Genomic DNA, 25,368 nt, shown 5'->3' on the forward strand with positions numbered 1-25,368 from the left:
GCATATGATAAAGTGCCCAATCCTGCAAACATTACTAAGTGCAGCTCAGTATGATGAGAAGTCTCATTGAAATCCAGCAGTCACACCCAATACGGTTTGCAGACCCCACATTAGTCTGCCTGCCTTCTTCTGCATCTCTGATACATTAATATGACTTCTCCTTTCTTACACATCTCTGAGATAAATCCGTTTACAACAGGGATTTAGCTTTCACTGATGCAAATTTTTACAAAAACCTATGAAAAAATATTTTAAGTTGCCAATGACTAATCTAAAGAAAAAGGAGTATTCCCTGTGTGAGCAGCACTTCCTATCTTATATTTTTTGTACTGTGTAGATTCCTTATTTTACTTAATTTACATGTAATTCTAAAATCTTCCCTAGCTCGAAAAACAAAGAAGAAGATCAAAGGAATTCAGCAGTCCAATGTGACAGGAGCGAGGGATGCTTCTGAAAGTCCAGTAAGCAAGAGTATAGTTCCTGCATCTCTGCCGCAGCTAACCCCTACCCTGGTTTCCCTGCTGGAAGTCATTGAGCCGGAGGTTCTGTATTCAGGCTACGACAGTACGCTGCCTGACTCAACATGGCGTATAATGTCAACTCTCAACATGTTAGGAGGACGGCAAGTGGTAGCTGCAGTAAAATGGGCAAAGGCAATACCAGGTAATACAGAGATGTTTGGTAAAAGATGTCAGTTTTTGTTCCAAATTATAGTCTTTTATCTTTTACTTTGACCATTTCCTTTAATACCTTTCTGGACTAACTCTTATTGATTAATATCTTAGATAAATTATGTTTCAAATACCTATCAACAATACAGAGATAAAACAGACCCCAAATCTCTTTTTGATTTCTTTGGATTACAATTTGAGGTTAAATTAGGTTGGACTCTTCAGTCCCTGTGTGATAAAACATACACACCACATGAACAGTTTTTAAAAAATTCTAACACAGAAAAGGAGAAGTGTTCCTGGGTCTGTTTCCACAGCAGTTTCGAATGTAGTGCTTCATTATTAATTTTTAGCAAGAGGGTTCCCATGATTCAGGGAGCAACCCATCTGGTCCCCTTCTCCTTAACTGAATTGTCCTGTATCTTTTTGTCTCCATAGCCGCTTTGTCCTCACACTTCCTCCACTCTGCCCATCCTTCCTACCTGAATGGGAACAGTCATTGCCATCTCTAATCCAAGGCCAGGAGCAAAGCCTGATATTCCATTTTCCTTCAGGCACCCTAGCTGCTTCCACAAAATTGGTTGTGTTACATGGGACTTTTAAAGGAGAATTGCCAGTATGCCTCCCATTTGTAGAGTCAGTAAGGATGCTGTATTTACAGCTTGCTTTGGCTTTCTTTCACGTCAGGAAACAGGTAGCTAAAATGAGTCTTCAAATTCTGACATCGTGCATAGCATCCTATTGCATGGTCCTCGGACAGACTGAAATGTGGTGCCATTGAGCATCTGAGAGAGCTATAAACAGGAAAACTGTCACACCTGCTTCTGCTGTGTTTGGCTCTAGGCAGTGGTATTAGCCACCCTTTTCCATAAATAAATCTAAAGAGTGACGTACAATGTACACATAAGTAAAGATGTAATGTAACTTGCCATTTCATTTTACACGATGGTCTCACCTATTTGGAGTTGCAAGAAAAGACTAGATTCAAACATTTATGCTGGAATAGGGAGATTGAAATGTCCCTATGGCTTGTCTGCGCTGGGAAAATAATTTGAAGTAAAGGTGTTAGCATCCACCCAGCAGTTTTGTTATGCTATCTATTCTGGGATAAAAGTGACTTTATTCAAGGATAAACACTTAGCTTTGAAAGCACACTTTTTATTCTGAATTAGTGTGCCTCCACATGAGGAACTATTCTAGTTAATTTCCCCAGGTAGACAAGCTCTTAATCTTACAGAAGATGATACTTCTTGAAAGGCCACTCTATTATTTAATAATAATAATAATAATAATATTATTACTACTAGTAACTGTTCTGATCATAGGCCTTTTTATCTTCCTTTTCTTGATCAATCTATCACTAAAGCTTTTCTTCCCAACAGTCTTCCATTTTATTGTGTTTACTTACTCCGATTTCTTGCACCCCTGCAGAAATCATAGTAGTCCTCCATTTGGGATATCAGTTAGTTGCAGTGGAAATGTTTGATGTCCAGAGGACTATTGCCTCAGGTAGGAAATAAACAAGGCAAGCAGATGGAACTGATAAGGAACAAAGATCATTTTGTTAGCCTTGGTATCGTTAGTTAACAATAAAGAATGATGAAACAAATGTATAGAAAATAAGATGAGCTGTATCGCGACGTTTTTACCTCAGAGGAATTTTGCCCGAGCAAGGACCTCGGGGTTTGACCCAATAGTTTTTAAATGAGTTCTAAACAGTATTACTAATGTCTTTAAAATAGCAATATGGAGGGGGGTTTTCCAACCTTCAAAGCTGCCTGCCTTTATTTTGAAGGAGACCAGATTGAGAGGCTATATAATTTGGGCATATTAATTCACCAGATATTATCATTTTAAACATTGTAGGGAAATAGAACTGAAGTGACCTTTTTGGGATGTCAAGTATCTGATGACGTTAAATAAAGTCAACTTGAATCTAAATTTGATAAGGACTCAGTGTGGCAGAAAATCTTGTTAAAAGCCGCCAGGGCTTGACATGAGTTACCACTGTAGATTAAAAGCTGCCTACATTTTAAATCTGCTCAGGAGAGCAATTTTAAGATATAATACATTTCTTCATTATTTTTGTTGGCCATGTTCATTCTGTATATTGCTATAATGTTACAGGCAGTTAGTGACGATGAGTAATGTGGTACATATTCTATGATTTGTGACTACTGTGTAAAATTACTGTTGAATAAGAGACAGTTTAAAATAAAGCCAGCGGACTTCAGTCGAAAGTTACTGTAATATTTACACAAGACAGTTGAACCAGTGTTGTCTGCTTATGAGGAAATAAATTAACTTAATTAGTCATCAGTTGTAGGATATTTTTCATTCATCTTCATTTCCAGTTACATGGAAAAAAACATTTTCTGAATTTTGAATATTACACTCCCTTCTGATTTCTGTAGTACTTTTCAAGAGATCTCCAAGTGACACACACTCTTCCAGGAGGAAACAATCACCTGGGGGTTAGGGGTGTATATGTACTCACGAATAATATATAATATTTTTTAAAAGTAAGATATAAATGTTATCTTTTCCTCTACTTATCCTTTTCAGTACATTTCTGTATTCTGTGTAATTAAAACTGTGTAAGGCCACAAATTCAAACCAGCTCAAGAATTTAGTTATATTAAAGACTTTCAAAGTCTGAAGACTGGCAGAGATTGTGACTATAACCACATTAAGTTGGGTCCTATGGGTGGGTACGGTTTCATCTTCATAGGCAAAAAAAAATTTAAGATAATGAAGGATTCATTACAGTCATATGCTAAGCAGCTGAATGTAATCTTGGTAACTTTAAAATTATGCTGAAGTTTTGTATATTACTTAGATCAACAGCAAGAATTTGCAGGTAAGAGACACTGTGTTAGTTTTTCTAATCTCCCGTCTTCATCTTCCCTACCACCACAAATGCAATTTGTTCTTTCTCAGCATACAGATGCACTTTTAGTTAGATCAGATTATTTAGCATCTAACAACATAAAATACATAAGTACTTGATTATATCTGTTCATTGCAGTTCGACACACATTTTTGATGTCTTCGAGTCTACATGGACCACCACAACTAAAGAAAATAATATGAAATACATTTTAAAATACCGCTGTGTAATGAATAAATACACTTTATTTGTACTGATTGTTTGTTTGATAGATTTGAAAAGGAGCATTTCCTAAGCATGACTTGTTCACTGCCTATACTGTTATATTTTGTTTTTTTCAGGTTTCCGAAACTTACATTTGGATGACCAAATGACCCTTCTGCAGTACTCATGGATGTTCCTGATGGCTTTTGCTCTAGGATGGAGATCATATAAACAGTCAAATGGAAACCTGCTGTGTTTTGCACCAGATCTGATTATTAATGAGTAAGTAGTGTATGAGTCATTTTCCCCATATGCCAGAGCTGTATTAAACTCCCTGAAACATTTTTCTGCCATAAGAGTATTTTTATAGAGTAAATCCTACTAATGTATGTCACTAGGTAACAAAGTTGTGCAAAGAATCACTGTACTGACATTTTGCCTGTAAATCAGTTTCCTTTTAGCACATGATATGTATGCTTTTAAATAAGTCAACTGAAGTAATGGCCTTTTAGAACTAGCTGAAAGTTTGTTTCTGTGTGGGTGAGAGTGGGTGGGTGGATGGATGGATTCTATTTTGTTGATGCACCTGCATTATTCATTACAATAATTAGTTCTAAAGGTTCAGGAAAAAATGATGCTAACAGGGTATTTCTCTTAAAGTTCTTTGTCGAAAAAAGAAGACTGGCAAATGGTGTAAACTGCTAAACAATAATACTATCGTTGTCACTGACCTGATCAGTTAAATCAGTTGGTGGCATTTATAGTACTCTTGATCTAGTTGCTGGTATATAGTTTAAATGTTTGCTCAATTTGAGCCCATTAAAAAAAAGAGAATTTTACAAAACACAATTTAAAGAATTTGTGTAGCTAATCATGCTTCTGTGTCACCCTTATTGTACAAGTAGGCCCATGGATTGCTGTTTGTAATTCCACAGCTGTTCTGTTTCGAACTCCCTAATAGCAATCTACTGTAAAACTGCAGATTGCAGAAAGTCAGTTTATAGACAAATCCTGTGCCCAGGATAATGCTCTTTTCTAATCAGTTTTACCCATCTTCAGGAAACATTGATTGTTCTTATTGTGCATTTTTGGAGTAGTTTGCTAGAGCATTTGGACTTTTTTTCTCTTGCACTTATGGGGCCTTATTCTCTTCTGATTGCTTTTGTGTAAATTGTGAGCAAATCCAGTTAAGACAGTGGAGTTACACTAGCATATAACATTGGTCTAGAAGAGAGTCGGGCCCATACCGTATATAATATAAAGATAACATAAGGCTTTACCTCTAACTTAATTCTAACTTTTTTAGTTTTTGATATTTTGGTGATAAAATGCAGAACAACAATTGGTGTGGTTTTAAAATCAGATTTGGGTGTACATACTAGCTTTATTTCAAAACAAATGTATATGTCTGTGGGTACATGTTTTCAAAAGACTTTATCTTTGTAACAGTTCCTACAAGTTTTCTAGTTCACTGTAGCACCACTCAAACTCAAATAAAATTCAGCTTCTTGGTGTGTCTAAAAATATTTGTTTTTTGCTTTTTCAGTGTTTAGTTTGAATACAGATGAGCTGTCTTGTAAAGTGTGGCACATTGGTTTTAATTTTTTTAAAAGAGGGTAAAAAATCAAGCCATTCACTGAAAGTCCATAATCATGGCAGGGGAAAAAACTAGTTGGGTAGGTCAGTGGGGAAAAAAGGTCTAAAACACATTAGTTTCTCAACAAATTAGCATGGCTTCAAGGTAGGCTATTTGGTCAATCAAGTAAATCAGTTTATCTAACATAATATTGATGTATTTTAAATACATATGTATATTAATATTTTCATCTTAATGGTTCTAGAGAGAAGTATAAAGAGATATAAATCACAAAACCAAAACAATTTCCAAAATATACGGTTTGAAGGCTGGGCCAGAAACTATTAGGAAGGCATGAGAGTGGTCTGACACACATCCGTTCTGCTCTTTTACATTAGTGAACCCCTTTATCCTAATAAGTTGAGAGTGTTAAAAGTTTCTGCCACTAAAGAATTTAATTAAGTTCTTGCTTGCCTCTGCCACATGAGCTTAATCTTCCCCTGGGTAAGGGGTGATAGGACCATTTCTTAGATATTATGGTGAGGGAATGCCATGTAAATATCTTACAGATGAATAGTAACTATGATAAATAGTGTTTGATTAGCACTGTGTGCCTTCAAACACTAATTCTCCCATCCTCTCTTTTTAGGTAAGTAACATAACAGCCTTTTTTCTATAGGAAACTTTGTGCATCCAAGTCAAACTGTATTATTGTATTTAGTTTTAAATAAAACATTTTGGGGGTAGGTGCTCTCTACTGAATTGTTGGACTCTTCTGAAGGTAAGATTTTAAATACTTACTTTTTAAAAAAATTTTAACCCTTTCATATGGGTTTGAGTCTTGTTGGATTAGAGAACTTGAGGCTGAGGAGGAGGAGGTTGCTTGTGTTTGATAGAAAAGCTAAAGCAGAAACAGGGAGGCTGATTTAAGAAACTGTGCTGCTGCCCATTCATTTTAGTTGATTAAAACCAATTTATGACTAATGTATATGTGGTATTTCTAACACCATTTGGTTTCTTCTAAACAATGCCAAAATATTCAGAAGTTACAGGACAATTGGTAACTTGCTTGCAAGGCTGATAGGCGCCGTCTTTCTCCTTTAAATGGATCTCAGTGGGACCATCCCCTTTAGCTCACCTTTAAAACCTATTTCTTCTACGGAGTAGAAATTGTCAAAATAGTCTACAGTAGTTCTTGCAGGTAATCTTCCATTGTGGCAGCTCCGGTGATACTAGTATAGGTCTCAGGCATTCTTACCATCATGTTGTCTAAACCTGTCCTAAATTAACTGGAGGCAGGATACGTATTTTGTCCACTAGCCAGGGAGAAAACAAATTACAGAACTCCTAATGCAGCATATTAGCACCTAATTTGATTAAGTCACTTTCTCTGTTGAATTCCCAAATAAGAAAACTATAAGCTTTAGAACCTGATTTCCTGAAGTAGCTAGCACCCCCAACTTCAGTTCAAAGCAAAAAGAGCTGCAGGTGCTCATTACTTTTGAAAATTAGGCCCTTATGCACATGGATTTCAGAGGTGACATCACTATGCTAAAATAATGCCCAGGATGAATGTGAAGTCAAGATGAGCCAATCGTATAATAAAAACATCTGATCTTAGCTGTTTAAACTAATGACTCTGAGGATGAACTATCAGGGCACTAATTTATTTGCTAGCTTGCTTTTTCCAGTGTGCACTGTTACTTTTTATAGATTACAGTATGACTGCTTGTTGGTTGCTTTTGAGCATATAAATATTTGTCTTTCAGGACAAGAAAATAACTTAAATCTGCACTATAGCTTTACTTTTATTAGTCATTTCAACTTCTTTATTGGTTTTGTGCTTCTTTACTGGTTTTGTCGTCTTGTGGGTTTTTACTCTTGTTACAATATATTTTGTGACATTTTAATTAAAAGTCTCTTGACTCGATTGTTTGAAGCAGTCTGTAAATATAACTCTTTGAGGTTGCTGGCCAGAACAGTCCAAGATTCAATTTAACCATCCGCAGACTTAAAGTAAATGTGAGGGTTTACTATGAAAAATGTGAAATTGGCTTCTCTTTTATTCATGAACTCAAACATCATCCCCTCTGTGGCATACAAACTATGAAATACTGATACATTGAGGGTGCTCAAAATATAGAGCCACTAAACTTTTTTATCATTATCACTATTTTAATGGCAATATTTTGTAAAGGGCTGAAAGTGCCAGTGAAGCTATGAAAGTCAGTGTGGTTTTGCTCATTTGTATTTACTCTAATTTCTAAGTTTTGATTTCTAATCCTGGCTTTACAATTGGACTTTGTGCTCATTTCATAAGCAGTTGCGCTGCTTTACACGGTTAAAGGCACCGTGTACTGGGAGTCAGAAAATCTGGATCCTCATCCAGATTGTGCCACACATTTGCTATGTAGCCCTGGACAAAACACTTAGCGCCAGATCCTGCACCATTGAAGTCCATGTGACTTTTGATTTCCCTGTGAGCAGAAGTGGCTTCTTAAACCATGCCTCAATTTCCCCATATTTAAAATGGGTATAATATCCACCTCACTGGTGTGTTTTGAGACTTGTTTAGTGCAGTTAAAGTACTTTGAGATCCTTGGATAGAAGGCACTGTAGAAGCAGAAAATATGACATTGTTAAAGAATTTCTCTCCAGTCCTGTTTTAGTTTGCTGACAGGAGCCAGTAATCCTTTTATTTTCTATATGATTGGCCATTTGTGTTTCAAATATCTTTTCATGTGCGCATTCCATTTCATTTTTGATGTAAATATTTGTCTTGCCCTTTGTAAACTTTTATCATTCCTTTTAGTAATTATGTTGTAAAAGCCTTGGATTTTTGCCCTTCTCACTTTGTTTATATATTAAAATATTTTGAATGTCTTTGTTGAATAGCTGCAACCTTCATGTGGTTGATTATTCTGATACTATTGTTAATGGGATTAACACCATCTAATGTGCACAAAATGCTTTACCTCTGAAAGCTGCTGTTATTTAATATAGTGCTGTAAATATGCATAAAGCTTTACAGACAAGACCGTGTGACTCCAAGGAGCGTACAATCTGAGTGATAAACTATTAACTATGGTTAATTCTCTGACATAACTAATTTATTTCCATAATTTAGTTACAATCTTGAAATATTGTTTGAATATACAACTTCATTAATTTTGAGTAAAGCACTGAAAGATGAAATTAGCGTGGGACTAGTGGCATTGTACAGATTGACACTTTCATTCTAACTTCTTATTTTCAGTGTGTTACATATTCGCCAAAATTACCTTCCTGCCTGAAATTTCTCACATGGTATTTGTCAGTAAATTGTAGGCATTTCTGAGTGAAGCATGGCAACTATCGAATAGTGCACAAAAACAATACACAACTGCTATAAGACAGTAAATGAAGAATATCATATTCAACTAAGACTACAAGGATAACTTCGGACATTGTAGACTGAATATAATTACCAAAGCTAGAGATTTTGGCTAGCACATCGAGGTAATATCCGTATACCTGCAAAAAATTCCTTGGGATTTTTAAAAAACACAAATGGCCACAGCCTCTTCTTTACATGTGACCCAAAAGATGACACCAACTGAAGCATAGTATCCCTTAATACCATGCTGGGGCTTTGTTTTCAGTACTAACTCAAAGGGAAGACTACTGTCTATTGAATCACTTTCTGTTGAAGTTAGGGGTGTTTTGAAGGTCTCTTATCCAAGTATGAACCAGACTCAACCATGCTTAACCTGTGTAATAGAATAGAATCACAATCCAAGGCAGATTGATAAGCTTCATTTGTTGGGAGAACCAGGTCTTAACATTTCCAGACATTTTAAATTAATTACCTAATATTTAATCCTTTGAAAATGAAAAGTACTGTTTAGTATTATCAAAACTCTCCATAATGTAGCATTGGCTTAGCAATTTTTAGTATACTGTATAGTGGGAGAAATGTATTAATTGTTCTTTGAGAATACTGCTATTTTAGGGTGTGATTCTGAGAGTTGAAGGCACTCAGCACCTGTGAGGAGGTGTTCAGTACCCAGTGAATCAGGCACTTAATCATTATTAGCTGTGGTAACAGGATCGTGTATCTAGTGTTTGATCTGACTATCTCCTAGCTAAGCAAAATGGATTAGGAGTAGACTATTTCAATGCAGCAACACAGGCATTGGAATTCTGCACCAGAACTCTGACTTCCCATGCAATGTTGCAGAATTCTAACAAGAAAAGAAAAAGATTAGGAAATAGGAGCTGCTTGAGCTTTCCATCTTGAGGCATGCAAATAGCCCACAGCATTTCCATACTCCCATCCTTTTATATTGCACAACATTTCCCATTGGCAACAATAAAAATAATCATCTGTCTTTGGCCTCATATATGTTTAATTTCAGACACGGACAAATTTTGATTCACTAGTTACTTTCCCTACTTGAAATAGAATTGTCTGCCCCTTTCCTTGATCCAGATCATACTAGATGAAATTAATTTCAGTAGATAGTCCTTTTCTTTTAGCTGAGTATTGCATAACTGAAGATTTGGCAAGATCTTGTGGGGCTGTTTGGACTCACCCACATGGGATGGATTATATCTGTTCAATCATATAAAACTGTGTCAAAAAAGTTCTTGTGATAGATTTTAAGACTCATTACAACAACAAACAACAGTTTTTATAGAATATGGTGTGAAATTATGATCTTGAAGCACTTATGCAAGTAATGAAAAGTGTTTTTAATGAATAGTGCTCTTCGCCCAAATATTTCTAGTTACCTTAGAAACGACAGATTTAGCCTCATAGTACCCATCTGCTGCAGGAAAGAGGTAGCCTCTGAGTTCCCTAGTTCCCCACCAAGAAAATAAGGATAAGTGATGTGACCCAAGTCAAAAAGGAAGTCTGTTGCTGAGCAAGGAATTTTTGTTGGCTTTTGATTCACATTTCCAACCTCTAAACACTACATCATCCATGTACATATTTCTTGAATTTTATAGTTGTTGCAACACTTTTAATCAGAGACTGCGTAGAGGAGGGATCCTATTTAAATGTATGTTCCCCAGGGCAGAGGGACTGTCTTTATGCAGTGTAAAAATACTACATAATGTTTTAAAGGTATCTGCACAGTTGCAGTTTTCAGCTAGAAATATCTGGTATGAGAGTAATTTTTAAATTTATTTTACTGCAGTTAAGCTGAGAAATCTGAAATCCGTATTAACATACTTTCTCCCTGGAGCTCAGTTTGCACTCAGACAACATTTAAAAGTAGTATGTTTATTGGCAGTGCAAGCTGTTAACAATCACACTATTTAAATAATTTGAAGTTATTGATTAGGACATCATCAAATCACATCTTTCTTACAGCAACATGATAGAGCTGATCTTAAACTACTTCCTGTATAAAGTCAATACCAAAATTTGCTGCAGCAGTAAAGCACAGGAAAAGTTACTAAGCTGAACTGGCTTCAGAGAATTTATCAGTATTTGATATTACTCCTAGCATATTATCAAGTGTGTGATTTTTGGGCATATCAAAAATTGCGAAATAATACCTAATATAAAGAAAAAAAACACAACAGGATTTGTTTAGCTGCCTTTTAGCTATACACATGCAGACTGTTACATTTTATATTTTTATATATTTTGTGCTTATTATCTAATCCATTTCTGTGTTTTAAAGGCTCATCAATAGCATGGTGCCTGAAGGAGAGAAACTATCTGCTAATGCTATTCCAAAAATAAGGGATTTAAATATATGTAAACCATGCAGAATGTTTTGAAAACGGTTCTTTATATATCAGCTACTCATACGTTGCCCCCCAGCTCAATAATATCTGAGCTTCTTTAGTGTATTTATTTACACAACACCCTGTGAGTATTATTTACATATTACAGATGGGTACTGAGGCACAGAGAGATTAAGAGGCAGATTTTTAAAAGTATCTAGCCACCTACTGGGATTTTCAAAAGCATCTAGATTCCTAGCTCCTGTTGAAATCAAAATTTCTATAATACCCCTCCTTCCCCAAAAAAGCACTGGGAAGAGTGTACAAAATCAAATATTAAAATTTTTTCCCATGTGGGAACTATATTCTGTGGTGGATTAATATTTTGATGCTTAACAAATGCATCACATTACATCTTGAAATGTAAAATAGAACACATCCGAAGTGTGTGTATTGGCTTACAAATGTACCATCATGGCATGTGCTTATATGACCCATTTTAAAAGCTGGGGTGGAGCTTGGCAGCCCACCATGTCCTAAGCTCCAGGACATGTTTTAGTATTTTGGGACTGTAAAAGTGTGAAATTTTATAGTGCTGTATCATTACTGCCAAAAATTGCCATGCAATATGCACTTTATATCAGAGCCTACATCAGCATATTTCAACTATTGTCTTCAACACAAGACCTCCCAATTGTACGTGAATCATATTATGCAACAGCAAATCACATGCATTTGTGGCCATGAAGCAGTATAGGGCATGTAATGACTGCATGGCCTTATAAAAAGGTTTCTATAAATCACTTTTTGAACCTCCTATTCTCATTTGCCTACTCACCACTTCAGCAGCATTCTGTTCTTAACTTTGAGGTCTGCTCCTCTGTTTCATTTTCTCCACAGTGTTATATACCCTATAAAGTATTATTTAAGTGGAAAGAAAATAAAACTAAGTATTTTGGCTTTTTGAAAAATGTTTTTAAAAGCAAGTTTTCTTATTCCCAGAACAATTTCTTTAAAAAATATTTGTTAGTACGTCAGACTGTTGAATCAGTATAGCCTGTTGTTCAGTGTCAGCACCTTGTTTACTGATTTTATTCTTTCATAGATTTAATAGAGCTCAGTGACTCATATTGAATGTTGAAAATCACATGCCTTTAACTCCCTCTTGTGTCCCACGCAAACCTCATGTGCCCTTTAACTGTAAATTACATAGATTTTTAACTACCGTTGTATATTCTGTGTAAAGTTTACTCCAAAATCCTATATATTTTTATTAAGATCAGTTCAAAGAAGGCAGTCTTTAAAACAGAACATTATAATCTAAGTAACGACATAATCTGTCTAATAAAAGCATATGTACTTTTTCTGTACATGGGAGATATGGCATCCAGATTCAGTATGGCTGGTTTGTTATTTTTTTACTGGCATTGTAAAATACAGTAGGCATATAGGATAGCGCACTTTGAATAAGAGTTTACGCAGTGAGAGCTGGGATTTCCTAGTGGCACTGTATGTCTGATATTAGCACTAACTCAACAGTTCTGGACCTGTAAGCATTAGTATCCAGTTCTTGCTTTTGGAGACTAGCCCATTATTTTATGTTTGAAACACACAGTGTACCTCTTTACTATACCAATGGCATGAGATTGGCAGATGACTAAACACTGAGGTAGTTGATTGTTAAATAACTCTCCAGTTTGTTTCCTTGTAGTGTAGCTGATCAAGAGAATGAGACCTAATTGATTCATAAGAAACAATAAAGTGACCTAACTCATATCAGTTTTAAAATCACTATCAAAACAAGAACCCCACTAGAGGAATAATAAGTAATGCAGTCATCTAGTTAATGCTCCACTTATAAGAACAGGCAGTAATTACATACCGGAAAGGAAAACCACTGTTTAATTACACTATAATTGCAATGCAACTACTCTGTAGTTACCAGTCACCTGGATAAGCACTATCTGTATTACCGTATTGCTATTCTGAAACTAAGGGTATGTCGGTATATGTCCACTCAGACCGCTGCATTTACTGTGTGTCCTACGTAATAATAAATCCTTCGCACTTTGAGTATGTGTTGCTTTTCATGCACTGTCCAAAGACTAGGCCACGTTAGGTACCATCATTAAGTATTATACCCATTTTATATGTGGATAAACCAATTCACAAAGCCGTTAAATTACTTTCTTGCTGTGTGGCCATACATAAGGGATAGTAGTGGAAAAGAACCCATGAGCCCTGCCTCTTGGTTGGTTCCCTGCTCCATCATTTGTACATAATCCTTTTGTCCCTTTCCTTCCTCCCTGTGCATCACTGTGGCAGCTGAGATCATCTGATGCTCTCCTGCCAGGGGATCTCAGAGTGGAATGTCTGGGATCTGCTCCCAGACTGTTTCCTAGCATTGAGAACCATCCACTGAATTAGCTTTCCCCTTGTTCTGACACAGCCTGTCTGTTGCCCTTCAGGACACAGTGCAAAGCTCATCTGTTTACTTAGCCTTGTCTGAAGGAAGGTAGGGTGTGTTTATACTCTGTTCTTTTTGTAGAGAGTGCATTTTATGTAGCTTTGGTAATATTAACATTTGTGTTTGGCTTTGTACAGGCACCCAGATATTTACTGATGGGTGTATCTATAATAGATACAAATAAATAACAGACTGGCCTGTTTCATAATATTTATTTTAACCTTCTGCCCAGAAATGGAAATATTTTATAAGAGGAAAATTGCTGAGCCTTGTCACAAAATGTGTTACAATTACTCAGTTTAAAATGTTTGATACCCAAAGGAAACAGCAGAAAATTAGCAGACTTAGTTTAGATTTATGTCAAGATCCCAGAGAAAAGGTAGGTCTCTTAATGTTTATTCCCAGCCCTATATGACCCGATACCTTGTAAGATTACTGTGTATTCTTTCAGCTGCTGTTTGATGGTTAAACTCTGGCATTAGGCTTTAGTTTCTAGGGATAGATGCAGGAAAATGACACAAATAGTAGTCTTAATATAGTTCAAAAAATGGTACTGCAACATGCATTTGTAAATAGGGTTTTCCAGAATTTTATTCAGATTTGTTTATAATAGTCTTTAAATGGTCCATGTTTCTTGCTGTGCAGTCACCGATTTCTTAAACTGCCCATCTCAGTTCATATTCTTTCTGTATTTTTTTATTGTGTCCTTGTGGAAGAAGCATGTGCCTTCTAGTTTTCAATTCATTTTTTTTTTAATGATAATTCCTGGGCTGAACATTTTTGTGAGTGTATAATGCATATTTCTCTTGCATGGGGTAGTGGAAGGAGACCTGAAAAATGATTCCAGCTTTGAAAAAAATTGGGAAAATTTCATACACAAGTCCTAGTTTTACTTCTGGGGGAATTCTGCGCCAAAAATTAAAAATTCTGCATACAATATTTTAAAGTCTGCAAAATTCTGCATATTTTATTTGTCAAAATAATACAATACAATCACTCGAAAATACCTGTCAGCAAGTATTTCTGTTACAATACAGATAACAAAAAACATTCTGGAAATGTTTTTTGAAAAATAGATTCCTTACTAAAGGCATATTACTACAGAACTTCAAGTAATAATTCATTTAAACTATAATGCAGAAACTTATTTCCTGCATCCTCAGAAGCAGTGCAAAAGCTTGGGGGAGACAGGGGTAACAGAGGGAGAGGAAAGTAATTGCTGGGAAGGAGCCTGTGAGTGAACCTGGAGAGTTGTTGGGTATGGGTGGGAGAAATATAGAACAGGTTTTTTGTGGGGGATTGTTAGGGAGATGAGGAGCCTCCTGCATGCAGACCCTGGCTGACCCTTAGTCTCTCCCATTCAGCCAGGCCCAAATGCCCCTGTCCCCATGTGGTCCTGCACCCCCACTCAGACAGGCATAGCTGCCCATGTCTCCATGGGTCCCTGCACCTCTGTCCCTATATGGCCCTGCACCCTTACTCCCATTCAGCCCCGGCTCGATTTTCTCACCCCACTAGCTTCTGTGCCCCTGCCCCAGTCTGTCCCCCCTCCTAGCTCTTCTGAACCCCAGTCGGTCCATGCCTCCTCACCTGGCCCTCTCTGTGGCTGGCTGCTCTGGGCTCTGCCCTCTCTTTTGGTTTTCAGTGGGCAAAAAGGGTAATTGCAGTGTGACACCTCTCGTGGCTTTCTTTTGCCTCCCTGTCAGAATCAGTTATTGTGCAGGAGGGGAATCTGTGAGAGGACATTAATTCTACTTTTGCGCATGGCACAGAATTCCCTCAGGAATAAGGTTATATTATATTGGGATTTGAAGCTCTTGGATTATAAATTGAAAAGTAATAGAGTAAGATCTGTGTTAAGGAAGACTACATTTAATGTTTTAAAAAAAAAACCTGCTAACACCTCAATGAAAAATTAGAAAATCACCCTATTTGAAACAATTCACATTGTGTACTATCATTTTTCTGTTTATCTTCTCCCACCCTTTTTTTTCCCACCAACAATTTGCGTGAATGCAGCCTCTATGCCTCTCCCTCCCGCCCACTTTCAGAGTTGATGTGGTCCTGTTTCTTGTTCTTGTTACCCTCATGAAGTTGTAATCCTGTGAGATCCATATTCACAGCAATGAATTGTAATTGCCAGGTGGGAAACTAAACAACAGGATTGTTAAGAAGGAGATTTCCCATCCTGATGCAGATTTCATTAGACATAAAGAATGAGTGAGAAGATAAATGCATAAACATAGTATGTCAGCCAAACTGATTCCAGCATGGTGCTTTTCATCTTCACTTTCTAAACCATGTTTAGAAACCTGATTATAACTGTATGTATTAAAAATTGTCTGCTAGATTTGGCACCTCTTTGAGAACATCACAGGATGCAAAACTAGTAATAAAGTAGCTTTGAAGGCTAAACTATAACTGGGAAGGTTGTCCTAAAAAGCCTTAATGGTGTCATTAGTGGTGAACAGATTGGTAGTTTGGCCTGGGAGCCTAAAGGAGCAAGATGCCAAATTAAATTCATTAGGATATGGACACCTCACTCCCTTGAACCCATTTGAAAATCCCAGCTTAGTGTGTCATTTCATTTCACTGTAGCCAATGGATCACCACTGTTAAATGTGTAGGACTGCCAGTCTTGGGAAGAGAAGCCTGTCGCAAAGCTACTGAATCTGAAAATCTGTGGTGAAATCTCAAAAGTTGTCTTTTGGCAACCAGTAGGACTGCTAGGTTACCGAATGCATGGCCTGGCTTAAATAAGCTTCTGTTGGGAAACTGGGTTTGTCTTTTGGCATACAAAGTGGGATTTTAATACTTTATTCCCCCTTCACTTTCAGGCCATTCTCTAGATGCAGTTAGCAGAACAGTAGTCCTAAACGAATTCACCAGTTGTTGAAAGTGAAGATTCTTCTGTTGAAACTTTAGTGCATACAATAGGAATCTTTTTTTTTTCTTTTTCTTTTTTACACCTAGGATGAAGATATGGAGAGCTAGACATTTTACTTAATTGATTTTTGTGATTATTTTTCAGGCAGAGAATGAATTTGCCCTGTATGTATGACCAATGCAAACATATGCTTATGGTTGCCAATGAGCTATCACGGCTTCAAGTGTCATATGAAGAATATCTCTGCATGAAAACCTTGCTGCTTCTCTCTACAAGTAAGTGGCCAGTTACAAAATCTGTGTGAAGAATGAATCTTACAAATATCATGAGATTGTACGTGTGTATTAGGTTGATGGTATGGCAAGTATCTGGCACAGAGTTAAAGCTCAAAGTCTGAGTTTCTTACTGAGCACTATGCAAAAATGTTACTCTTCCAACATGACTGCATGGTGCTATTGAAGGAAACTGCTTCTGATTATTGTAACTGGATATATTATTAAATTGAACCTATTCAATGGTAAGATATTGTAGCCTATATGTTCAAACTGTTGTCCGTCCAGCATGCAAGTTTGTTCCAAGATCACAAAGCAAGAATCTTCAGTGTGCAAAATTCCAAGCTATTCCATGAGTAGTTTCCCTCAGTGTCCTGGCATAGGACCCCAGTGCAGCCTTTGTCTTCCAAGCCCAAAAACTGGGACAAAGGTTCTTTTGAAAAGAAGCATCCACACTTCTACGTGTATTGTGGGGCCTTTGAAACTGAAGTTATGAGACAGCCATCTGACAGCTCTCTTTAAACTCCTTGAATGTTTTGGATATACAGCACAAATCTTTGGGGATGTACACCAAGTCATTTCTTAATTCTCTAGACACTATCCTATAGGTGATGCATATGCTGCTATTCTATGCAAAATAAAGAATCTGCTTCAAACCCCAGGTCAACGGTAAATTTTCAAAAGCACACAAGTCTCATTGATTTTTCACTTTTCAAAATGAGTCTTAGGGTAACATTGTCAAAAGAACTTTTGCTTGAGAATTTTTGGCCTCTGAGAACTTTTTCAAGTCAGAATCATCATTCAAGATTGGGAGAAGGCAACAGTACTATCTCTTATCCCATGTGCAGTAACCCAAAAAGCAACATTCTTTCAAACTGAGACAAAGATCTCACTTGCTAAAGGTGAATATGTGCTAGAGGGTAATTTGGGCTCATGTTTTTTGTTTTATTTACATATGACATTGATGGTAAGTTATCCACATTTCATAAACTTTACAACTTTGACTGCAGATTTGTATGCTCATGTGTAAGGGACAGAGATGATGCCTTCATATGTGGCTGTGCAGCACCTTATAGAATGGGGCTCATATGTTATTGGGGTTCATGGATGCTACTATAATATGTTTTAAATAGTAATTCATATAACTGCGTGTTTCCTCTGTATAATAAAACACAAAAAACTGTTAAAAGAATCGTAAGGTTGCAAAGCACTCAAAAGCTATGAGATGACAGTATTAAAGTGCACTGTGCAACCATAATATGGCTCCCTTGTGCTTATGCATTACGATAGTCTTTCATTTTCCTTCAGGACTCTTACCTCATTCAGTGCACAGAATAGTACAGCACTCACTCAACGTGCTACTATTTCAATGTTTTGTTGTTCTCTTTGTTCTTTGTGTGGCCCTATGCCTTATTTCCTCCACACTATTCAAACCCTGCTCTGAAGACAGAATTATTAACTTCTTCATGGGCTTTTGTCTGGCACTCATGACTACAGTATCTTAGTGTTTCACAAAGAATAATGAATTTATTTTCTCAGAACACTCGTGAGATGAGGGGCGCATTAGCCCCAATTTACAGATGTGGTACAGAGAGGATTAAGGTCAAAAGTATCCACTTTGAGACTCCTATGACCTGATGTTTAAGGCTTGTAACATAGCACTTTGTATGTTCAAGACACAGCTCCCATTGACTTCAATTGCAAATGATAAGCACTTCAGTAAATCAGACCACAGAGTTTCAAGTCAGGTACCCAGAAATGATCACCAATTAGTGACCACCAGTGAAGAGATTGGTTTAAGTGACTTGCCTAGCATCACATTGGGATTCTATGTCAGAAGGAGGGATAGAATCCAATTCCCCAGGGCAGCATTTGGCTACCTTTACTGTGAGACCATCCTTTCTCTTCCTGCAGTTCCTGTCTCATTCATTTTACATCTTCCAACTTCTGCAAACACATGAGGCAGGGGCCCTACAGTCAACAATTTTCTTCACTACACAGCCCTGATTCATCCATGGAGTGGGTCCACACTACACTGAATGAGGGAATGTTTGTGTGGAAAAAATAGTATGTGTTCATATAATTAAAGACTGTATCGTGATGCATTTCCGCAAGCAGGCAAAATTAAGCTTCCACAGACAACCTTACCTCTAGCATTTCCTAACTTTTGAGTGCTTGACTTTGTAGTCTTAATAAATCTCTTTTACCAGTGGAGGCGGGGTGGGGGGGTGTAAAATTTCTTAGTTTTTTAAAAAATAAACTGGAAAAACCATATTCCATCATATGGCATCATATTGACATACATGGGTCATCAGCAGGTTGGGACATTTAGATTCACTATGCAGATATCTGCCACATGAACTTATGGAGTAACTGATAGCAGTAGTAGGTTGTCATCCTCTGTGTGGGCCATCACTAGAGGGGGATGAGATATTTTTGTAAGAGTGTTTCAAAGATGTCCGCCCTCCTTGTCCCAGGCTCTGCCCAGCCAGTCCCAGTTCTCGTGTCACAAACACACTACCTCCCTGTCTGATCTGTCTCCACTTCTACCCCCACCGCCTTTCCCGTGCCCCACTGGATACCAACCCCAAACTCTCCATACTGGCTCCTGTACCCCCCTTCACACATCTACCATTCCTTCCCCAGGCTCTTCTTCCCTCCCTCCCATTTCCAGTCTCATTGCCCTGTCTGCCCCAGTCTTCCCTCCACCAGCTCCTTAATTCACTCCCAGGCTCTTTCTCCCTAATCTACTCTCCACCTCCCATCCAGTTCTTATCTCCTCTGCATTCTAATTGAGCAGCTGCCTCATCCAGGCTGTCTGAGCCCACCAGGGGAAGAAGCTTTCAGAGCACAGAAGAGAGAGGCTCTCTACCGTCAGTTTAGGTGCCCAGATCTGTACCTCAAATGGCCCAGAGATGTCAGGAAGTGCAATTGCAGGACAAATCCTGCTTAGGCCCAGATACATATTAAAATATAAGTCCCAGATTGTATTCCCCTTTGCCATTTTGTCATGGAATTAATGTGAAAAGAGCACTTTTATAACCACATGTATAGTAGAACCAGCTGAGATCTGTAACATCTCAAAGGTTAATTTCAATATTTCAGTTCCCAAGGAGGGCCTGAAGAGTCAGGCTCTGTTTGATGAGATTCGTATGACGTACATCAAAGAGCTGGGGAAAGCCATAGTGAAGAGAGAGGGGAACTCGAGCCAGAACTGGCAGAGATTTTATCAACTGACTAAACTTTTGGACTCCATGCATGATGTAAGTTTTTTAAATGTGCACTGTATATGTTCTGTATAGATAAGAAAGGTACTGTGCCCTTAGAACCTGAACTTATCAGACCACGTAGAATGGTTAAGATAAAATATTTTGTTTTCTGAAGTTTTTGTAATGAGTACATGTTAAAGGGACACTGTCAGCTTAAAAAAAAATCAGAAGTGTATTTTTTGTCTTTTTTGTCTAAGAAGATTAATAGGAAATTATTAGAGAATTTTGTTGTTTTTTAGTTTATTTACTTTTTGCACTTCACAGAATTTTGACAGACAGTCTCGGGCAAGTGCAGGATAGTACTTGAAACTACTTTTAACTTCTGTTTTGAAACTGACTAGATTTAAAGTTGATTGTGTCTCTTTTAAAATAGAGTAACACAAAAATCTTTTAAAATCTATTATAGATAATGTTTTTATCCTATCCTTTTATGTATGTTATTACAGAATGACACAGTAGTCAATATAACATTACAGCCTTTAAATATGAATGTTTTAGCTAAGTTTTCAAATATTTTGTGTTTATCCCCATTTTAGAGTGGTATATACAAGACCCCCATTATAGGAAAATATGAATAACAATGAAGAAATACAGTACCAAAGCAGTGTTTTTTCTTTCTGCATTGGTGTGAGACTAAATCTTCTCTTTATCCATTATAGGTGGTTGAAAATCTTCTAAGCTTTTGCTTCCAAACGTTTTTGGATAAATCCATGAGCATTGAGTTCCCAGAGATGTTGGCAGAAATCATCAGCAATCAGATACCAAAATATTCAAATGGAAATATCAAGAAACTCTTATTTCATCAAAAGTGACTGCCTTAATACAAAAAGATTGCCTTAAGAAAAAGTCAAACTATAGCTTTTTTTGTACAAACGATCAGACTTGTTAATTTTGTCTTGCAACGGTGTTTCTTTTGTAATTATGCACTACATGTGGTTTACAGAGGGCCAAGACTTAAGCTACAGAAGCAGCAGATTGCTCACATTGGAAGATTAGAATGGGGAGGGAGAGGAAAGGAAAGGTAAATAACCCTTATGTGCTAGGAATTGGATTTCTCCCCCTAGTGCAACATCCACGGCTGCTCCAAAACTACTGGTGTCAAGATCTGAGGCTGACTTACGAGCATTCTGCTAGCAATTTCTGCAGTTGGCTGGATAACATTTTCTGGGGGAGGGGGTTTCCCAGTAAAATGGTTTGGGTTTTTTGTATAGTTAAGGTAGCATTTTGATTTATGCATGTAACCTGAAGAAAGTTTACAAGTGTATATCAGAAAAGGGAAGTTGTGCCTTTTATAGCTATTACTGTCTGGTTTTAGCAATTTCCTTTAACTTTATATACCGTGAACTAGGCTTGCTCATTTTTTCTTACATAATTTTTTGTAATACTTCAAGATGCCTATTGTACAACTATTTTTTAAGGTGGGGCAGCTTGTAGCTTTCCTAAATGACCTCTAGCCATTAATCCTTGAGCATATTCATGTGAAAATGGGTTGGATTTTCTAACCTGATGCTTTAATTGTGAAGATGACCATAAAAATTTGGCTTGGTTTTTTTTGTGTTTGGTTTTTTTTTTTTTTTAGGGTGGAGGGGAGAGTATGCTCGAATCTAACCCAAGTAGACATGAATGAAACACACACTTACGGTATATGTGAAAATGTGTTGGGTATACAGATCATAGAAAATTAGCCCAGTCCTAATTGGATGTAAATGAGCAGGTTATTTTATACAAAAAACAAAGCTGATTTTTGCATATAATACAACAGCCATATGTGCAGTAGTCTTGGGCTGCATCGATGTCATGATCAGTCCTGACTGCCCATCAGGAAACTTTCACAAAAATATGTATAGCTTAAAAAAAAAGCTGTGTGTGAAGAAATTCACATTTTCCATACACATAAATGTCTCATCATACAAGTTGATATGGAAAAATATTATTGGCTTATGAGACAGACTTGTAATTATGCCTAGAATTTTTTTAATATTGTGTTGGTTCTTGAAGGGTTTTCTTCAATTAGACCTTTACCTTTAAGCAGACAGTGAAACAGACCAATTATACTGACACATTGTAACTTGCTGGGTATACAATCCTCAGACCTGAGTGTGGTTAGTCACCCATTTTCACACTTTCATCTGTCACTGATTGGTTCATCTTCTTTTCCTGGAGAGCAGGAAGGTTCTGCTACTGATTTTGTAGTTTAGAATTATACGTCAGACTTCTGTCTTTGTAAGGCTGCATCCCGTCATGTCAAATTACTAGTGTGCCATAAAATTACCATATGTATTGTGAACTACTTTCTTGTCACCATTGATGATGTTTTAAATAGTTTAGAAGCTGTAGTAGCCCTTTCTATGTGCACCTTAACAACTTTCTGTATAAGCATAATTTAAATACTTACTAAGCCACCCTGAAATTAGATTTTTATTCAAAGTGGCCCAATTATTTGTGTAATAAAAAATGGGGGGGGGAATCTAATTGATAAAATATGAAATCGCTAATATATTTTTATATTTAGTTATAGTTTCAAATATATGTAATTGGTATATTCACTAATCTAAGCAAATAAGGGAAGGGCTACTGCAGCTTTAAAAGCAATTTATTGAATGATTGTTAAATAGCTTGTATAGTGTATAATAAGTGATTTTTAGATGACAGATTGCTTTATCATGACACATGATTATAGTTTTTGTAGGGGTCACAAATATGCTGAATGGTAACCCATACGAATTGTGGTTTTTCTGGAAGTATTAATGCTAGCAGCATAGGTGTTAAGTATCCAAAGAGGTACTTTTTTTTTTTTTAAGGAAGAAACCCATGCTGAGTGGGTTATTCCTAGGGCTGAAATGTACGTTCATTAGATCACTGTATAGAACCACAACTTGGAACTTGGAACCCACGGTTGGTTACCCTTCACATTCCAATAGTAAATCTTCAGACTTTGTAGGTTTACTTGACCTCTACTGCAAAAAAAATGTAAACAGAAAAGATGTATGAACTTATGGGGTTAATTTCACATACGGCCTCACATGGCATGAGCAAAAACAGTTTGAAAAAATTGGCAATAATATGCATACAGGTACCAGCATTATGTAAATATAGAGCATAGGGTGTTCACAATACACTAATACATTTCTATTGTTCAGCAAAAGTTTGTTTCCAAGTGAAATAGGGAACTGCATTTTTGTCGTTTCTTACATCTTTTTTGAATGTTATACCTATTAAAAAGATGTATTCAGTACTTGTGAGTAAAATATCACATTTAATTTTAAAAAATCATTCTGTTCTCTCTGAATGATCTCTAAAGAATATGTACATTTTGTAACAGTTAAGCTAAACCTCAAAAAGTATTTTAACTATCATTGGCAACCCAACTGGATGAAAATATTTATGCTGTTTGAGGCACAGTTAGGAGATTCATAGTGTTTGCTTTAAAAAAGGCTCTTTAATTAAAAGGATGAGCTTGAAAACTGTTCTTATTTCAGAGAATGATCTAAAACTTAATCTGAGACACTCCGATGCATTAATCTCTCATTTTAGTCCCCGATACCTCAATTCGAGCTCTCAAGAAATTTCATAGTGTGTGTGGACAAAGGTATGTGCTGTTATTTGTTTGTCAATAGAAAAGTAACTGAAATGTACATGAACAAAATAGTATTACCTTGTGAGAATAAGTACTTCAGAGGAAAGAGGCTCTAACCCCTTTGATCTGTGTGCCCATATATTCATTTTTGAGTTATGGATTCAAAGAAAAGAGGAAACTGTGATGTCGGAAGAGAGAATTTATTCTGTATGTGCTGTTAAAGTCTTAAATCCACACCATTTTAAATATGTAATCATTTAGCAATCAGTGAAATGTTACGTGTTCCCTGCACGATTAGTCTTTTAGCACTGGGAAAAACCTACACTTTAGCTAAAGCAGAGAGAATCCTGATTTCTGTCTCTTCAGTGCCTTATCACATAATGCATACATCTGACAAAGGGACATTTGGACAGCCCTAAAGATACATGCTGTATGTTATAATTGCACATGGAAACTGAAAGGAATGGCCTTACATAGGATAAGCCAGGGCATGGGATGGAGAGAGGAGGAACTTTTAATCTTGTACAGTGTTTTTGTAAAACAAAATTCTACTTAGAGTCTACTTTGCAACTGGTAAGAGAGGAAGAATGTATGGGACTAAGTGCCAACCTAGCTTAAATAATAGCCTCTCTAGTCTCACAAAAATGAAGTGTTGAGAATGGGTGAGGAGGAGGAGAAAGTGCCTGGAGCAGTGAGGAGCAGTGGCCCAAATCCTGTTTCCCCTTAGCCACACTTCAGTGGAACTGTTTGTGTGAGCTAGGACTGCAGGAGCCAACCCAATGAAAGAATGTTTAAAGGGATTGTATTCTATACTAGTTGAGTGGTTAAAAGCGCCACCATTTGTCAAGTCCAAAGCCAGTTATTGATGCATCATTGATGTCACATAGGAACGAATTTTTCAGGATAGGAATAGAGCCTCTTTACAACAGTTTTTTTAAAAAAATAAATGCTTGGAGGGTTTTACTTCTGATAAAAGGCTGTATGTATGAAAATATACCCCAACCCTAAACTAATTTGCTTAACTGCATAGATTCAACAGTGTGTCATTATTCTATTTTGTATATTAAACAAAAGATATATAATGGGGACAGAGCCTATATTATACTGGTGTATGGCATATTAAAAAGCTTTTTTCATTATTTTTTATCACAGTAATTTTAAACAGTGTAAAAATTAAAACCAGTGACTCCTGTTTAAAAATAAAAGTTGTAGTTTTTTATTCATGCTGAATAATTCTGTAGTTACAATTCTGTAGTTTTCACCTACTCAGTGAAATGTTGGACTGTAATATCTTGTGTGGAACTGTTGAACATTTATTTTTCATTTAAATTTGCTGTTCTGGTAATACAAAACCACACATCTGTACAGAAGTTGCAGTAAATGTGAACCATTTACAGCAATGCCAAATAATGGACAGAAATCACATAATAAAATTCTGCTTTTTTCATTAAATAGCTCCAAAATGCTTTGGTAGAGTTTTTGTTGTGTACCTGACAAAGATTGAACCCAGTTAAATCAATTTATTTTATTCTTCTCCAATCACCACATACACAGGAATTAACATCTTATTGGTCTAAAGCCAGTCTCTTCTGTAGTTAAGTTATGGAGTGCAAGAATTTCTGACAGCTAAACTCAAATTAACTGAAATGTGCAGATTTAACAGCCCTTTCAGTAAAACTAAATCAAAGTAAGAAAATCATTAGAATTAAAATCGATACCGGAAAAACAAATTGATTTAGAAATAGAGTGCCTGCTAGAATTACAATTTTTCTGAAGAATTTGAAGTTGTAAATGATGGAAAGAAAAGGTCCTTGCTGTGGGACTGTGTGGGAAG

The 25,368-nt window shown here is 36.7% G+C and overlaps 1 protein-coding gene across 5 annotated transcripts in view; it reads left to right on the forward strand.

The window, feature by feature from the left end:
- Positions 1 to 24,997, forward strand: part of NR3C1 (nuclear receptor subfamily 3 group C member 1) — a 153,018-nt gene extending 128,021 nt beyond the window's left edge. For all 5 annotated transcript variants that reach the window (XM_024107831.3, XM_005302851.5, XM_042850862.2 and 2 more), the window contains exons 5-9: positions 385 to 663; positions 3,903 to 4,047; positions 16,561 to 16,691; positions 19,794 to 19,951; positions 20,617 to 24,997. In XM_024107831.3, the coding sequence (XP_023963599.1) occupies positions 385 to 663; positions 3,903 to 4,047; positions 16,561 to 16,691; positions 19,794 to 19,951; positions 20,617 to 20,769 (866 nt within the window). In that variant the 3' untranslated portion in view covers positions 20,770 to 24,997. The remainder of the gene's footprint in view (positions 1 to 384; positions 664 to 3,902; positions 4,048 to 16,560; positions 16,692 to 19,793; positions 19,952 to 20,616) is intronic.
- The last annotated feature ends 371 nt before the right edge of the window (positions 24,998 to 25,368 follow it).

Source organism: Chrysemys picta, chromosome 8, assembly GCF_011386835.1.
Source record: "Chrysemys picta bellii isolate R12L10 chromosome 8, ASM1138683v2, whole genome shotgun sequence".
In the NCBI taxonomy this organism is placed as follows: Eukaryota; Metazoa; Chordata; order Testudines; family Emydidae; genus Chrysemys; species Chrysemys picta.